A 15,103-nucleotide genomic window follows, 5' to 3' on the forward strand; every position below is an offset into this window, starting at 1 on the left:
AATTGTTGGATTATCATCCTCCCCATAAGCATGGGGTGGTTAGGGATTCAAGTTGCCCCGGGTCCATGAGTAAATACTTGAAAAATAATTCTATTGTCTCTATGAATTTCATATTGTTTTGATTAATTACAAAAAGGCAACCAAACATGTGATGCATAATTCCCCCATGACTCCCCCCCCAAAACGACGGCACTCCTCTTTTCTTTCTTCTTACTCAAATACTTGATAGAATGGTTTTGTTATTATAAAAAAAATAAATAAAAATAAATAAAAAAACCAAAAAAAAAAAAAAAACCAAAATTCACTATGTGCATCATTAGCAAAAAAATCCATGACGATGACTCCACATCATGGTATGATCAACCAGGGGCATAGCCAGGAATAATTACTTTGGGGGGCCGGATTGTAGTAGAGATAAACTAAATATAATTCATAAGTCTATTGAATAAAAAATTATCAACTTTGATATATCATCATATTCTTGAACATATTTGAACATAAAAAATAAAAAAAACTGTCTAGTTTTATATAGACATATAAAATATCCAAAAAAGAACATTCACATCAAATCATGCTTGGTGGCGATTTTTCATGGAAAAAAATTCATCCATTATCATCTCTGTAGTGAAGTTCCGGGCGATTTCCTTCTTTATATAAACTATTATATTATCTGCCAAAAGCTCATCCTCCATTCTATTGTGAAGTTTTGTTTTTGAAAGCTTCATAGTTGAGAAAGCTCGTTCTATAGTTGCTGTAGAAATTAGAAGGGTCAACACAAGACGAATAAGTCTATCAATCAAAAAATAGATTTTAGACTTTTCTGGAATTTTTTATCCCTTACAAGGTTCAGAAATTGTACTCATATTCAAAAAATCCGGATGTTTTGTCACATCAAGCTCATAATGTTGCAATTGAGACTCCAAAAGTTCTTGTTCTTGTTCAATGAAATCTTGAAGATAATATTTCTTAACCAAATTGCATATATCAACAATTTTGAATAATCTAAAAGCATCCTTGGGATTTAAAGCTGAACTAAGAATGACAAGTTCCGTTTTATATCACAAAATCTACTTTTCAATTCTTGCAATTTTTTTTTTAGGGAATTCCTGCAATTGAAAGTTTATTGTAACTGTAAATGTGCCAATTCTAAAATCTACCGACTGCGTGACAGCATGAGATGAGAAGGGGAAAAAAAAAAAGGTCTTTTTTTTTTTCTTTTTTTTGACGGTGAGGACTGAGGAGGCATGAGACTGGGTTTTGTTTTGTTTGATTAGGGATTTGGGGTTGGTCTGGGCTGGCAGTGCTTTAGTTTAGAGAAGGGGAAAAAAACGTAGATTGGGAATGAAGTACATAAAGTGGGTCAAGTTTTTAGTTTTATTTGAGTATTTATTGGACTAGAATTAGTCTTGAAAATAATTTTTTTTAGGGGGTGGGGTGCTTGGATATTAATTTTTGAGGGGGCCCATGTCTTTTTTCCTAGATACTCTCCGCCCGTGATCAGCTACCTTTGAAGTTAGCTTTCGTTTAACCGCCGATGCTTGTTGCACATGATTTGCAGGGTTTGAATGTCTACAGCATCATGCTCCATGACACTTTGGTGATGTCCCGTAATGCTGTAAACAGAATTGTTGAGAGGATGCACACTCCAGTTAACCGTTAAAGGTTCACCCACATTATAAAATCTACTCCAATTTTAGCTGAAAATAGGAATCAAATCTCTTTTGTAGGAGTAAAGGAGAAACCCAAAAAATAATTGTATGTTTTTCCTGCCCAAATATACAGATGCATGGCTGGGTATGTTGATATTTTCTTGTTTATTATCCTGTTTCTTTGATTAGGGTTTTTATTTATTTATTTATTGAATTTGGGCTAGTTTCAATTAGGATGACCAGGAAATGGGAATTGAGCATGGTTTTCAGAAACAGGCTAGTCACTTTCTCCTGTATGTTTCTTGATGTGCCACTGCCAGCCTCATATTACACACAAGTTCTTAAGGTTCCATCTATCCTGTACTTTTTGAAACATGTCCAATTAGTATGATAATTACTAGACCATGGCATGTTTTACAGTGGGTGAAAGAACCTATGGCCAAGGATTTTTGTGCGCCTTCTAGCTAAGGATTCATTTATTTTTTTAAATTAATTATATATTATATTAGATTAGATGGTAGATTTCATCATGAAATATTTTAATTGAGACCCAATACCAAGAGGGGAGATAATACCCAATAATTACTTTCAAACCCAAAAGATAAAAAAACAGAGTCACGAGCCAAAAAGAAAAATGGGTTCATTCAAACTTCAAAGAGAGTCAGAATGATGTAAGTATGTAAACTGACCAATCCTGCAACTTGATATATGGTACAATTTTCTTTTTCATATTTTAAAATTGAAATTTTGGAACCAGAAAAAAAGATGATGGTGATAATATCATTATAAAATTGCAGTGAAAGTCCCTGACAATCTGGCACAACCAGAGACACAATTGGACCAGGCTCAATAAATAGCTCATTTATTCAATTTCGTCATGGGTTTTAGATCCATTTGAACCGCCCAATAGGGAAAAGTGAGACCCCCTTTGCTATAAACAAGCCCACCTACCTGCAGGTGCCACATTACGTATGTCCTAATCCGGCTACGGAATCCATGGCCCACTATCTTGCGCCTATATGGACAAAGTTGACCAAATCACAACTCTGGTGTGGTTCATGCACATTTTTTACAGTTTGAATTTCTTTCCATTTAAAAACAATTATGGCCTATTTGGAAGTTTAAAAAAGAAGGAGTAGAATAGAGAGAGGGAAAGTAATTCAATTGCCTTATTTAGAAGTTTTTTAAGGAAGGAGGGGAAGGAGTTTGGAGGGGTTTCAACCACCTCTAACCCCTCATTTTTAATTCTCCCAAATTGGAGAGATTTGAAGGGAGAATAAAGTAGATAAATTATTGACTAGATAAATTTTCCAATTTACCCTTTCTAAATTAATAATAGACCAATATTGCAAGTCCATTTTCAAATAGGGATAAATTTGTCTATTTTAATCATTTCCTCTCCTCTCCATCCTAATTTTTAAAACATCCAAACAATGGGAAGGGGTAATTACTCCCTTCCCCCTTACTAATTTTAAAAACATCCAAATAAGGTGGAGGTGAACCATTCCCCTCTACTCTCCTCCCCACTACTCTCATCCCCTCTGCTCCTCTTTACTCTCCTCCCTTTCTAAACTTCCAAACAGGCCATTAAAGTGTTTCTTTTTCTTTTTTTTTATCTTTCGTCTAAACTATATTAATGGTATCACTTCCATTCATTAATTCACTTCTCAACTTTCAAATTAGTTAATTTGATCTCTCAATTTTCAAATTAAGTCAACTTTATCCTTTGAAGTAGACTTGAGGAAGGATAAACTTGATTTTGTAAAGTTGAGGAGATGAAATTATAAAATTATTTGAATAGATAGGGACAAAATTAAAATGTCCCCAATTGTTAGAGGACCAAAAGGGTAGTTCCATTGCCGACAAATTTTTATTAATTACTTTTTTATATTATGTTAAAAGGTGACAAATCAACTTATAAGATATATGTAATAAAATTTGTAGTTACTCTTACATCACTCTATTATGAAATACATATATAATATAACATCAAGTGGAAAGACTATTGAGTAATACAATGATGTGATACTCTCTCCTCTCACATGAATGATAGATCCTACTACAGATTTTGAAAATTCCAAATTAATGGATTAAACGGTTTTGACCCCTAATAGACTTTTTGCCAATTTTAAGCATGTGAACAATTAGGTCCAATTCTTAAATAGCCAATTACATATTGCATGAAAAATACACAAAAAGTAGTAATATCCCAAACTCACACCCAAACACAAGATGTGTTTACAGAGAGAAAAACCTACAACGAGGAAAAAAAACTCTTCGGGGTGTAGCCCAACAAATGAATCCACAAGAAAAATAGTTGCAATACAATACACTTACAGACCCTCATAGTATATATATAAATATATATATATATATATATATATATATATATATATATATATATATACTTATATCCAAGCTCTCCGCTCCTACTAGCAATCGGCTGCATCAACCCTTTTTCTTCCTAGTTTGAATCTAAAAGTTGAGACGCCAATTGCAAATCCAAGCTAATGGATACTCCAAGGCCATTTGAAGGTTTTTTGGGATATGATTTGTGATTTCCAACACCAATCAGTCAATCCATGATGAAGAAGGGTAATTGGGAATGTTTTGGTTAATCTCATCTCACAAGGTATTGCAATTTGAGAGGGTGAAAGTAATTACTCTACTATGGTTCTCTCTCTAGTGAAATGGGTAGTTCTCTCTCTCTCTCTCTCTCTCTCTCTCTCTCTCTCTCTCTCTCTCACACACACACACACAAAATTAGGGTATCAATTTGTGAGTTTTATGAGAAATATAAGGGGTAATTGGATAGGAACAACAGATAAATATTGCTTGACCAAAAATTTAGGCAAGTTTCTAACAAAACTCTATGCCATGATAGATTTTAAAAGTTTCATTTTGCTCAAAATTTGCCTAACGGTGATATTTCACTTGAGCGAATTTTGCCAACAACATTTCCAACTTCAGCATTTGAATCTCGTCTCCAATGCAAATACAACTCAAATGAAATGCAATGTGGAGAAATTCACATATGCAAGAAAAATTGACATGGAATTAGGCAACACTAAAAATCTTGTCAAATTCCATTAGTGACACATACTATATTATATGATAGGAGGGGCATTGCTATACTTCAAGACATATTGAGTAATTATTCGCATCAAGTAGGTGGGTTATTAACGCTTTCTAAGTTCGATCCAAGGTAGTCAATATCATATTGGTCATTAAAAAGGGTACCCCTAAAACAGTACATACGGCCAATTTTGGTACCAGATTTTTTAACCTGTAGTGAGACTGGAAATTGAACTTTTGATATATGCAAAATTGTTCATATGATACTGTCACGTAGCTCATACAAATAAAACAACTCGCTTGTTTAAGTCATCACCTGAGGTAGGATTCAGATAGGCCTTAAGTTTAAATAGTAACAAATAAACAATGTTCGGGAACCACAAACAAAAAAATTTGCCAGTCTGGCATTGATGGTGTCTAGACGATGAATATGGGCCAAGAGGCAACCTTGTTTTCAACAGGAAAGTTGGTATTATAGAGAACAACCATCTTAGTGCCAAAATGATCAGTCGTAAGATGGTCCAGACTAGATAGAAAATGTTTTTAATTTGTGCCAAAATACTGACTAATTCATCTATATTTATTAACTATGTAAGGTTGAATTTAATCAACCATGTGTTGGCTTTATTCCATGACAAATTTGCTTATAATATAGCACTTAGAAACCTTGTATTTAGGTGGGAAACATGTAAGGGTAGTGTGTGAGAGAGTGTGAAGAAATGTTCAAGACAGTGCAGTGAAGCAGAGACTCGCGGCTAGGACTCGCGAGTGGCTCGTGGCTTGCAAGCCGCCAAAAGTTGCTCACATGCAGAGCATGCAGGGGAGCTGAACAGTCACGCCACCTGGAGCACTACACGACAAAAATCCAAACTGGCCATTAAGTTAGCTCACGACTTGAACTCGCGACTCAGTCAAGTCGCGAGGTCAAGTCGCCAGCCAGCCCTGTTTTTGGAAAAACTGACTATTCGTATTCCATTCTCACACCAGTATAAATACCCCTCATTCTCACAAGATATGTGTGGCTATTCAGAAAGAAAAACCCTAAGAGAGGTTTCCTCAAAACACCCACCCAATTAGAGAGAACTACTCATTCTTAGAGAGAACTACTCATTCTTAGAGAGAAATCTTTGTAGTCTCTTCTCATTCCCTCTCTCATTAGCATACCTATTGAGAGGAGATTTCTATCCAAACACTACCCACACCCATTCAGAGTGTTGAGTGTTTTTGGAGTTTTGGGAAGCATTGGAAGATGCCAAGAATGGCGGATGCTACGGTCTAGTACCAGAATCCGGTAAGTTAGAAAAGAAAAAGGTTCGGCGCAACCTCGTTGGAGCAAGAAGCTTGGAGGGCTTAGGTATATCGGGTAGATTAGGCTTGGAGGGTCTATTGCTGTTCATGTATCCTAACTACATTTTCTAGTGGATTATTGACCGCTTGGAGGGCGGCGGAGAGGTTTTACGCCGAGGGTTTCGGTTTCCTCTTCGATAACACATCGCGTGTTGTCTTTGTGTTTGCATATTCCTTCCTCTCTATCTTTGCCTTTTTAATTATCTGCTGTGGTTTTATTTTGTTATGGCTTAGATAGTATTTAACCAATTTCGTATTATAGCATATGTTAAGTTTCCGCACACTAGTTGTTTGACATATTGCTTGATTTGGTTAAATTGTATTTTGGGGGTCTAATGTTCAAAAGTGTTTTGTACACGTTTTTGAACTTTCAAACCAAAAATTTTAATATAGAGTAACGCTAAAAAGTAAAAGCACAGTTTCATTTATAACATATTGACATGGTCTGTTATAATTGAAACAACATTATTTTATCTAAAATCACCACAAACATAATTTTTTATTGTGCATCAATTGCAACAAATTATATAAGTAATAGTAAAAATCGTTGTTTTTTCAAACCTTTTGTTTTGCGATTTGGGTACAAGAAAAAGCTATAATATGGGAGCAGCACCATGAAAACATTCTCCCATATTATGTGCGGTCCTTCCATCAGCACATACTGCAAAATTTTAATTAGAAGAAACTTATGGCTGTTTGAGATTTTTGGAATGCTCAAGGCGGATTTTAAGCTCGTTGAATAATGGCAATACATAGTACATCTAAAAATATTTGAACCACGTACCATGCAAGAAATTTGAAATGGTAGAAATTCATAGCTCTCACTGTACCTCATTTAAAATCCATTAATTTAAGGATCATTTATTTTCTTTTTCTTTTTTGGAAAAAAATTATGATTTATTTTCAAATAGTACATAATTGGGAGGCTCTCAAAAGTCAAGTAAGATCATTTTAACTTGGTGAACAAATTAAAACCATTATGAAGCCAATCTAGCTTATAGGCTCAAATCCTTCAAGATCATTAGAAAGTCAAAATGAAAGAACTTGAAATATAAGTCGTAAAATATTGAAGCCCACCGTATGAATAGGTCTGATTAGCTGTGTAAACACACTGATTAGTCCATATGAATAATCGATCAGATTAACTTCTCAATGATCAATTCAAGAAATTCCTAAACACGTCAAAGTGTTAAACAGCTCAGAGATTTCTGTGGCCCCGTTTGAAAGCTAAGTTCTTGATCAACGAGTTTATAGGAATCCAAACCTTTGAATCTTTTCTTAGCTTACACATACCAAAACATTGACCAGATCAGTTTGAAACGCACACCGTAAAATTGTCAAAGTTTAGAACCTCAAGCAACGTATGAGACAAATTAACTAGACAGTAGACACCTTAGCAAAAAAAAGTACATCCTATTCGCTACATCATAAACATTATAGTATTAATTTTAAAAAGAAATCTCATACTATACATAAATTTATCTATCACGCATATTCTTGTAAGTACCGTTGTACCTAGAAAAATAAGTTTTTAATGAACTTTACATAAACTAATAAAATAAAAAAGCTAATCCAAACGCGCGCTAAGCACATGAAATACCAATAGGAGTAGCTGTAAACCGCTCTGAGGCTGACTTTCTTACCAAGGAACCGATTTCCGGCGAAAGCTTACTAAAATCAATCTCAGGAGCTTCAGGAATGGTGGTAAGTGCCCCGGACTTATCGTAAACGAAGTAAAATCCATCCTTGGGTTGATCTTGAACTCGAACCACAGAACTGGGAGATGGTTTTGGCTTGAACACTGACCTGAGAAACTTGTGAAGTGACCGGGATAGCTTCGAGGTCTTTTTGGACTTGGAAGCTTGTGGTGGAGGAGGAGGAGGTGCTTGACGATCAGGTATACGTGACATGGAAAAGGTTCTTGTAGCAATAGCTGAATCAAGCTGGCGTTTGAAAGAGTTGAGCTCAAAGGAGTCATAGAGTGTGCTACCACAATCCCATACATGGGACTTGGGTTTTTCATAATGGCTTTGTTTGTGTTCTTGAGCTTTCTCCATTACTTACTGTTTACACACACAAAGAAAGAGGAAGATATATAGTTTGGGTTCTATAAGAGCAATAGAAGGTTTGAGAGAGAGAGAGAGAGACGAGAAGTCTCTTTACTTTTCAAATAGTTGGTGAAACTTCAAACGCGTTAGTTAAGACTTAGTACCTAAAAGGGTGCACCACATGTGAACCATTAAATTGTGTTGCCGACTTGCCGTGTGGAAGCTTTCCATTCCTTAAGCCTATCTTCATTGGAAGAAGGTTGTGCGAAAGACTCTTCTATGATGTTACCTCTCTTTTTTTTCTTCTATGATGTTACCTCTCATTACTTTAATAAATATAAATATTAATTAGGATTTAGATTAGCTTTTTGACCTCCACAAACTAACCACTTGATCACAACTTTTATGAATATGATCATGTAAATCATAAAATGATCATACAAGTTACCACTAAAGAAAGCCAAATCATTTAAAGCTTTAAAAAAAAAAAATGAAACTATAAAGGGCTTTGCCAAATTGGTATGATAATCAATTAGGCCAAACTATATATAAAGGGTCTAGTTAAACTTGTTCCCCAAGGGTGCAGAACTTTTGTATTTGTACATAATTTGACATAATTTTTTTAAAAGGTATAAAAATATCATTTTATGGAATATTAAATATACTTTAATATGTTTTAAGAACACTAGGTAACAGCAGCCATCTATAAATAAATTAAGAAAAAATAGTTGGGCATATGATGCCACTAGCTAGGGCGAGCTATAATGTTAGCGAGAATACTTTAATATATACTAATTGGACAGTACAGGGTCCTTAATTTTTTTTTTTTTTTTTTTTAAGAAGAAGATACTTGTATTAAAAGAAAAAGCTAAAAACTAGCTAAAATGGGCTACAAGAATACAATTATGTCTAATAAAGTTATGAGCAATAGAAAATTGACTTTGGTAAAATCAGCTAGAGTTTGTTTTGCCAATGGACGAACATCTCCAATCGAAAAAGGCTTATCTTCAGTCCTTAATCTGTTTCTACGGAATCATAAAGCCCAAATGAGCATGCCAAAATCTTCCAAACATTTCTGCTCCTCTATCACGTATTGCACCAGATCTGAGAATCCTGTGAAGTGAGTTGAATTGCGAAAATTCTAAGTAGAATCCGACCCCCAACAACTCGAAATTTCTGGGCAAAGCCAAAGAGCATGTAGCGTATCCTCTAAGTCCTTAATTAAATCATAGTATTCCCCCTCAAAAAAAAAATTTTAAATTAAATCATAATATTTATTGAGTTATAACAAAAGCATATTAATTTCTACCATTAACGTACGGGTTTGATCGGTCCAACTAAAAAGTCTTTAGGATTTAGGCTGAATTATTGAAATCTGATTATAGGGGAACGTTGTAATAAAAAATTATAAATAAACTAATAATAAAGATGATAATGATATGATCGTGACCCGGTTGTGTTAAATGCATAAATAATTAGGTGGTTCCTGTTTTGTGGTGTACAATTGCTTCTTATTGAAGGCATTTTGAGGGGAACTTGGTGTCTTAATTAAATAATTAATGACCTTTGAGGGAACTTGGTGGCTTTATTAAATAATGTCATAAAAAAAATCAAAATTTTTGCTATAATTATCTTACATTTTTACTTGGCAAACTATGACTACCTATCTGTCACTTGACATGGACCTAATTTTTTTTTTTTTTTTATCACTCATAGTATACTCTGTGAATAGTTGTGAAAAAAATTTTAGTTTTTTTTTTTTCTTATGTGGTCTTAAAATATTTTTAAAAGTTCATGCTAACAGGTGTCCTTAGGAAAATGGTTAACAATCCAATTTAAAAAAGTTTTGACACCACTTTTATGTGAAATGAAAAAAGCTGTCAAAATATTAATTATTTTTTTTCTTCATAAAAAATTTCTTTAAATGAATTATTAACCATTGTTTTAAAGGCATCCATTAGCATTTTTCTTTAGTAAATTATTAATAAATTATTTAATTTCTCTCTCTCTCTACATACATGGATGGAACTGTATTTCTTTTTTAATATCTTTTGGTAAATCACATGTTGATTATGCAGGCGACTAGTCTGAACGATATAGATCAGTGCTGGCACCAAATTATCTTTTTGTTGTTTAGACAAACCTGATAAGAGAATATCATAGCGATGGCCCTACAGAAGATTTGTATTCTCTTGAGGTACGGTTTTATTTTATACATTTTTCTGTTAGTGGCCTTCACTATGCTTTATTTTAATCAAACTTCCTTTTCCACATGGCTCATGTGATGGGGCGAAAAATTAAAGGAAGAAGAAAAAACACTTGGGAATATACGTTACCCTTGTTGTCTATAAAAACATGCTTAGTTCATAATATTTTTATAACATTTTTACAACAATTTCAATATGATAAATTATTACCAATTTTAATTTGAATCAACTACTAAAATAACTTTTTTACTCACCATATTTTTACAACATTTAACAACTAATAATGACCTGTCACTTGAAATTTACTATGAAAATGTTGGGAGAATCTAGCCTTTTGCCCCTATTTGGCAAAAAATTTGGCAATATGCCCCTGTTTGCAAACTATATAGGTGCGTGCCCCTATTTCGAAACTCGATTACCTTAAAATCGAGTTATGCCCGATCAAACTTAAAAATTAAAAAAATATATAAATAAATAAATAATTGCATAGAACTCGATTTTATGGAGATCGAGTTCCAAAACGCCACTATAGGGCTTTAAAACACCACTATAAGGCCAAAAAACACCACTATAGGGCTAAAAAAGGCCACTATAGGGCTTCCTCAACCAGCCATGGGACAATCACACTTAGGAAAAAAAAATTGCAGGAAAACGCCGCTATAGGGTTTTAAAACGTCACTATAGGGCTAAAAAACGCCACTATAGGGCTCCCTCAACCTGCCATGGGACAATCACACTTAGAAAAAAAAAATTTGCAGGAAAACACTGCTATAGGGCTTTAAAACGTCAACTATAGGGCTTTAAAACACCACTATTGGGCTCCCTAAACCTGGTATGGGGTAATCACACTTATTATAAAAAAAAAATTGCAAAAAAACGCTGCTATAGGGCTTAAAAACGCCACTATAGGACTTAAAAACACTGCTATAGGGCTTAAAAACACCACTATAGAACTTAAAAACGCCACTATAGGGCTCCCTGAACCTTGTATGGGGCGATTACACTAAAAAAAATTTTGCATGGAACTCGATTTCCAAGAACTCAAGTTCCATGCTTTTTTTTTTTTTTTTTTTTTTTTTTTTTTTTTTTTTTTTTTTTTAAGTTTGATCAGGCATAACTCGATTTTCTACAAATCGAGTGTTTAATTGAAACTTGATTTTAAGGTAATTGAGTATCGAAACAGGGGCACGCCCCTATATAGTTTGGAAACAGCGGCATATTGCTAATTTTTTTAAAAAAAATGGGTAAAATGCCAGATTCTCCGAAAATGTTGTGAACATAATATTTTCCTTAAGAAAAGATAAAAATCCATGTGGTTTGTGCCTAAGTTTTTTAAAACCCAAAGTCGGGTTTTCTGTTTTGTTTTTAACTACAAGATTTGGGCCAAAATGGGCATTTGCCCCTTTCTCACAAACTTTCTAGCATTTTGTCTCCTTTCTCAAACTATTTAGGGATATACCCCTATTTTGAAACTCGACGTTACCAAAATCGTGTTTCTACTATTCTTTCTCACCATTAGAAATCCCATATTTCCTTCTATTTTCCAATACCTCTTCATCAATAAAAACCCTAATCTCAGTCATCCTAAATACAACAAACCTGCTATCAGGTAAATTCCAGCAACCTAAATCTTGCAACTCAACCTTTTGTTGTTGTCCTATGTCAATGAACCGATGTTAAAACACTTCAACCCTAACATAAACTGGTCCATGCACCATTAGAAGGAAACAAATACCTAGATTACAATCAATATAACACTCTATAATCCTCATTACCTTTTTTATTTACAACATAGATGCAATCATAAGCCTTGCTTATACTTCTCAATTTTCAACTGATGGTTCTCTTTCTCTTCCATAGTACATGTACTTTAATGAATTCTCACCATCACGATACTAAAAAATTAACCATGGTGGAAGCAAGGAAAATGGCTGGCATTTCTAACTCCACGGAAGCAAGTAACTTACTACTCCCCCATTTTCCAGTCCTCTCAACTTTAACTCCTTGGAAATAGTATACTAGAAACTAAAGCAAATTCATATTCTACCAAAAAAACCCTCATCACGAAGTTAATACCTCTAAAGCACTCATAACTCTAGGGGAAAAAAACGCAGCTGTGAACAACCCTACTTGTAGCCCAATGGGTTCTGAAATAGCATAAAGTAGGACTATCCAAGAATTTTCTATTGGCAACATATAATACTTAGCTCAGTACTAAATAAAAGTGTAGAAATGGGTGGAAATTGGATGACCAACAACATAACTTCAAAAGAATTGGTGATGCAAGCAATGACAGGTTTTAAGTATGGCTTTGTAAACATTAACTATGTACTTAGAAATCCTACTAAAAATTGCTTTCTGCCTTTCTCTCACCACTGTCAAATAAAATTTCACTCAAATCTACAATTCATAATTTTTCATATACATCATCGTTGTGATGTGAGTGAATTCAACTAATGTGTATGATCCTATGACTATATTATCGACATTATTATCAATGAAAAAAAAGAGTGTTCATTCTAAATTTAATATGGGAAACACCTCCCTATTTCCATTCACAGTTTCTGTTATTCATATTTGCCAAAATTATCAAAGGTTTGACTCATCAAATAATTGATAAGATATATAAAAACTAATGGACACAAGTCCTCCTTTTGGTCAATGTATCAACATTTAGTAAGCACAAGCACTCACTCAAAAATATAAGCTCATGCAAACACTTACAGGTAGGTGTATGTGTGTGTAACGTATGAATGAAATAACATACAAGTGCACAAACAAATTTCTTTTTTCTTTTTTCTTTTTTAGGGTCAGTAAACAATACCCACAGTACTTACAAAGCATGCCCTCTGATTGCTCAATGACCTTTACGTTTCCACCCATATGCCCTCACAAGTCTCATCTTACCTGTTTCATCAGACACAACAGTATAATTAAATGAACATAATGCACAGTATAATTAGCTCAAGAAGATGGGAAGTGTAGATGAATTACATACCATCACCGGTCCCACAATTGGAAGCGTGCACAGGAGGGCGTCGCAATCTCTGTAAACCCTCCACCGGCTCAATGTCCTCACCCGGTATCTGCTTAATTTGTAAGCCTCTTCGTGGGGGATTTGAGATGAAGGTCCTATGGTGGGCTCTACATGCATTAGAGGTGGGGTGGGCATGCCTAGTGTGGGGACAAATATGCATCCACCATCATGGGCAAATCCACTGAAAACTGTGGGCAACATACGAGATAGGTCCTCATAGTCCGTGCTAGCACCACGGGACATAGTCTGGGCTAGAACAGTGTTCTCATGACCGGCGGTGTGGGATGGCCCAGCACCAACATCAGATGTGCATCGCGGTGTCCCGCCACCGTTGTTAAACAGAACCCAATCACTCTCAAGCCATGACTCTTTTGCACCCAACTCATCCCCTTCCTCGTAGATGGGGTCCAGCTCAGTCGTACGGCCACGACCAGCTCAACCACCTCCACGACATCCACGCCCTCGAGACCCCCCACTTCGCTCGCTGCAATCCAAGGCCTGTGTACCAATGTCGGATGCTTCTGCGAGTGCATTTGCTAATTTAAGTCGGCCCAGCTCCTCGACAACCTCTAATGTCAACTTAAGGTCATTATACATGTTGGAACCTCAGTCGCACCTCTGTATAGATCAATACCAAGCATAGATCCTAAATAAACCAGAAGGAAAAGCATAACCAACCTAGAAAGGAACCAATATTCTTAAATCAACTCATTCCTACAACAATCCAAGAATTGAAACAAAATAAAAATAAAAACATGGTCATGCAATTGAGGGAAACAAAAATAAAACCTCAAATGTTGGCGAAATAAATGTGGTCATGCAATTGAGGACGTAAATTAATCAAATACTTGCTTTACTTGTAGTGTAAACAGCGACATCCAATACGCATCAAGGACATGTGTGGCATGCTGTGTAGTGCTCTTTGGCCCGCTCCACCTAGCAAACATGGGGTTTCGACAAATGCTCGTTAGTGAACTTTCATGTGATGAACTGTGAACAATGTCGTTAGTGAACTCTCTCTTCCTTTACATTTAACAAACTTTGCTTTATATTTCACATCCATATACTTCAGTATCTAAGCATTGATAAGTTTCTTTTGTTTGTTAGTTTGGCATATTTTTAATTATATCAAAATAAAATATAATATACTATTACACATAAATAATTAATCCTAACAGAAACTTAGCTTGAATAATGAGAATCAATGAACGTACCTAATGACAAGGGGCCTTGAGTACACTGGCAGTAAAGGCAGCCTCGCAATTGGGCATATTCGTGGGAACTTTTAATAGACCCATAGCTGCACCAACAACAGTGCTCCTCTTCGGTGCACTACAAAGGTGCTTGTAGAGCCAGGCCAATGCTGCACTACACCAGCTATACTGTCTCTCATTGTTGATTGGGTTGAGGAACTGCAGAGGCAAGAATGAGACTCGGTCCGCCGACTTGTCCATGAACAACAAGGCCCCCATCTAAACAAGTAGGAGGCAGTAGGCATGTCGCTGCACTACTTCATCACCAACGTCCGCAACTAGGGAAGCGGCAAACCGTGCATCAAGCCACTTGTATGTTATCCTCGCCCCAGCAAGGATAGGCATGCTTGATTTGGGTATCGGGGGCAGAGGTTGATGGCCCTACAACTCTTGGCACAACAGACACCAACTCATATTTGTCTTCCCAGTGACAAGCAACCCATCCACCGAAATCCCCAGCATCACCTTTATATTTTGCAAGATGATA

At 35.4% G+C, this 15,103-nt stretch overlaps 1 protein-coding gene across 1 annotated transcript; it reads right to left on the minus strand.

The window, feature by feature from the left end:
- Nucleotides 1-7,469: 7,469 nt before the first annotated feature.
- LOC115977824 lies at nt 7,470-8,259 on the minus strand. Its single transcript, XM_031099850.1, has one exon. The coding sequence runs from the start codon at nt 8,126-8,128 to the stop codon at nt 7,655-7,657; it is 474 nt and encodes a 157-aa protein (XP_030955710.1). The 5' UTR covers nt 8,129-8,259; the 3' UTR covers nt 7,470-7,654.
- Between the last annotated feature and the right edge of the window lie 6,844 nt (nt 8,260-15,103).

This window comes from Quercus lobata, chromosome 2 (genome assembly GCF_001633185.2).
Source record: "Quercus lobata isolate SW786 chromosome 2, ValleyOak3.0 Primary Assembly, whole genome shotgun sequence".
NCBI lineage: Eukaryota > Viridiplantae > Streptophyta > Magnoliopsida > Fagales > Fagaceae > Quercus > Quercus lobata.

Excerpts from the sequence above, each read along its gene's own strand:
- LOC115977824 (XM_031099850.1), bottom strand. The coding sequence starts at position 8,128 with ATGGAGAAAGCTCAAGAACACAAACAAAGCCATTATGAAAAACCCAAG.